This window comes from Ochotona curzoniae, unplaced genomic scaffold (genome assembly GCF_017591425.1).
Source record: "Ochotona curzoniae isolate NIBS_2020 unplaced genomic scaffold, NIBS_Ocur_1.0 scaffold_2453, whole genome shotgun sequence".
Lineage (NCBI taxonomy): Eukaryota > Metazoa > Chordata > Mammalia > Lagomorpha > Ochotonidae > Ochotona > Ochotona curzoniae.
In genome coordinates, this window is record NW_024467094.1 from 28746123 (window position 1) to 28748700 (window position 2578).

General features: G+C 59.8%; 1 protein-coding gene across 1 annotated transcript; it reads left to right on the plus strand.

Moving 5' to 3' along the window:
* The first annotated feature begins 369 nt into the window (after nucleotides 1–369).
* Nucleotides 370–2337, plus strand: HOXB13 (homeobox B13). Its single transcript, XM_041001293.1, has 2 exons — nucleotides 370–1072; nucleotides 1945–2337. Exons 1-2 carry the CDS (start codon nucleotides 472–474, stop codon nucleotides 2196–2198), a joined length of 855 nt encoding a protein of 284 aa, XP_040857227.1. The 5' UTR covers nucleotides 370–471; the 3' UTR covers nucleotides 2199–2337.
* The last annotated feature ends 241 nt before the right edge of the window (nucleotides 2338–2578 follow it).

A 2578-nucleotide genomic window follows, 5' to 3' on the forward strand; every position in this document is an offset into this window, starting at 1 on the left:
CAGGCAGGTTCCCAGCTTATCCTCGGTGTAAGGGAACGGCCTCCTAGCCCCACTCTCCTCCCCGCCCCCCCCCCCAGATGGACACTTTATAGGGAGAGGTTTTTGTTCTCTCGTTAAACCTGCCAAAGCGCAGGAGACAGGGAGAGAAAGAGAGAGGGAGAGAGAGAGAGAGATTGAGAGAGAGAGGGAGGCAAAGGAGGTGGGGCCCGGCTCCTTGTTCCCTGGCTCTCTGCAATTTCGACCCAGAGGGTTTTATGAGCGTCTCTCCCCCAAGGCGGCAGCCAATCAGCGCGCGTGCCCAGGTCCCAGCGTCGGCTGCGTCAGGACCGCCAGGCCCAGCGAAAGCTAGCGCCTGGCGAGCTGGGATCGATTTAAAACGCTTTAGATTCCCCGGGCCTGGGTGGGGAGAGCGTGCTGGGTACCCCCTAGATTCCCCGCCCCCCAGCATCCCATGAGCCGCCCCTCGGCCCAATGGAGCCCGGCAATTATGCCACCTTGGACGGGGCCAAGGATATCGAAGGCTTGCTGGGAGCGGGAGGGGGTCGGAATCTAGTGGCCCACTCCCCGCTGAGCAGCCACCCAACAACGCCCGCGCTGGTGCCGGCTGCCAACTATGCGCCTCTGGATCTGCCGGGCTCGGCGGAACCGCCGAAGCAGTGCCATCCGTGTCCCGGGATGCCCCAGGGGGCGTCCCCAGCTCCCGTGCCTTACGGCTACTTTGGAGGCGGGTACTACTCCTGCAGAGTGTCCCGGAGCTCGCTGAAGCCCTGCGCCCAGGCACCCAGCCTGACCGCCTACCCCGCGGAGACGCCTGCAGCCGGAGAGGAGTACCCCAGCCGCCCCGCCGAATTCGCCTTCTATCCGGGGTACCCGGGACCCTACCAGCCTGTGGCCAGTTACCTGGATGTGTCGGTGGTGCAGACCCTGGGCGCCCCTGGGGAGCCTCGCCACGATCCCCTGCTGCCCGTGGACAGTTACCAACCCTGGGCCCTTGCCGGAGGCTGGAACAGCCAGATGTGTTGCCAGGGAGAACAGAACCCGCCGGGACCCTTCTGGAAGACCGCATTTGCAGGTAACCGTGTTTCCCCCTGGACCTCTCGAAGCTCTGGTGCTCGAAGAAAGCTTTGTCCTTGCCTGGGAGTAGGAGTTGGGAGGGGGGGAGACTTGGGCCTGCCAAGGAGGGGCTCGATTGCTCCTAACTTGCCGAGTAGGGCGCTTGATAGGGGGCAGAAGCTGCGAGAGGTGGGTGCTATTTGAAGCGGGAGGGCTGCCAGTCTCCCTCACTTCCCAGGGAGGCACCCGGGGCCAGTCTAGCATTTCTGCTCCAAGGTGGGGGAATCAGTAAAAGGCCCTATGTGGATTCTATACAAAGGCTGTTTTATCCTCAATTCAGTGAGCACGGTGGTGAAAATGGAACTATCGGGTTTTTCTGTAAATAATGCAACCCCTTAGTTTTTTTGGCTAAATGTTTCCATTTTCCAGGGAAATTGAGCCTGTGCGTTGGTGTGTGTGTGTGTGTGTGTGTGTGTGTGTGTGTGTGTGTCCGCGTGTCGGGAGTGGGGGCAGCAGCAGCAGTTTCCTCCCGTACACAAGGTGTTGACTGTCATGGTGGCCAGCAGTCTATAACACGTATGGGGGTGGACGATTGTGATAGTGGGCAAAAGCCTGGTCGTGTGTGTGGTTTTGACCCAAGGATGAGGGAACAGTGATCCCTGGGGATGATCTACAGGACCCCAAGGCAAGTACTGATTAGCAATCCAGCTGGAAACTGGAGCGTCCCTTTGCTGGGGGGGGAGGGGGGCAGTTTGCTGGGAGCGCAAACCTGGGCGGGTGGGGTGAGCCAGGTGTGCTTGAGAGAGAGCGCCCGGCCTGGGTCTGCACTTGGGTTTGCGGGTTGGGGAGGTCTCAGCGCTCCTTTTTCTCTTTCCGTTTGCTACCGCGCAGACGCCGGTGCGCAGCACCCACCTGACGGCTGCGCTTTCCGCCGGGGCCGCAAGAAGCGCATTCCCTACAGCAAGGGGCAGCTGCGGGAGCTGGAGCGCGAGTACGCGGCCAACAAGTTCATCACCAAGGACAAGAGGCGCAAGATCTCGGCGGCCACCAGCCTCTCTGAGCGTCAGATTACCATCTGGTTTCAGAACCGGCGGGTCAAGGAGAAGAAGGTTCTGGCCAAGGTCAAGACCAGTGCTACCCCGTGAGGGATCTCCCTGGTTGGATAGGGACGGGGGAGGGGAAAGGAGGGTGTCTTGGGGAGACCAGGGGCCCACCAGGGCTAGGATGGGGCCCAAGGACTCTACTGAGGGGATCCCCAGAGGTGACACCTTTCCCATGCCACTGATTCACGGACTTATCTTCAGGGGCACCTGTTGTACCCCGAAAACGCCTGGAGAGCACCACCTGGAGTTTCAGCCCACTCTGCCATGGGTCCCCCAACCCGACCGAATCATAAGCACTCGTCCTAACATTGGGAAGTAATCACAAAAACCAGTTGTAGTTGCCGTAATAATTAGTATCATATTTTCTATCTGGAGCTCTGTAGAGCATTTTAGAAAGCGCTTTCAGGAATTAAGCTGATTAT